Source organism: Penaeus monodon, chromosome 33 (assembly GCF_015228065.2).
Source record: "Penaeus monodon isolate SGIC_2016 chromosome 33, NSTDA_Pmon_1, whole genome shotgun sequence".
Classification (NCBI taxonomy): domain Eukaryota; kingdom Metazoa; phylum Arthropoda; class Malacostraca; order Decapoda; family Penaeidae; genus Penaeus; species Penaeus monodon.
In genome coordinates, this window is record NC_051418.1 from 30764219 (window position 1) to 30764435 (window position 217).

The 217-nt window shown below is 48.8% G+C and overlaps 1 protein-coding gene across 1 annotated transcript in view; it reads right to left on the reverse strand.

Annotated features, from left to right (window-relative positions):
- LOC119594367 (methylcrotonoyl-CoA carboxylase beta chain, mitochondrial-like) overlaps positions 1 to 217 on the reverse strand; it is an 8835-nt gene that overhangs the window by 6766 nt on the left and 1852 nt on the right. Inside the window, exon 2 of the mRNA XM_037943427.1 lies at positions 48 to 153. Coding sequence (XP_037799355.1) covers positions 48 to 153 — 106 coding nt within the window. The remainder of the gene's footprint in view (positions 1 to 47; positions 154 to 217) is intronic.

The window sequence follows — 217 nt, forward strand, 5'->3', positions numbered from 1 at the left end:
AGTAATTCTATTCAGCTTCTTTAATCTTCCCTTCCACACTTGCTCACCTTTGCTCTTGTGCCTCTGGATGGCCTTTTCCCCGCCACCAAGTGAAATGTGGTGGATCCGTCCCCGGAGTTCGTCCACCAGAGCTGCCATCCGGGTCTCATTTTCCTGAAGGTTACAAGGTCTCGCATCAGAGTTTTGCCTAAGTCATGGTATGTTACTGAACTTCATG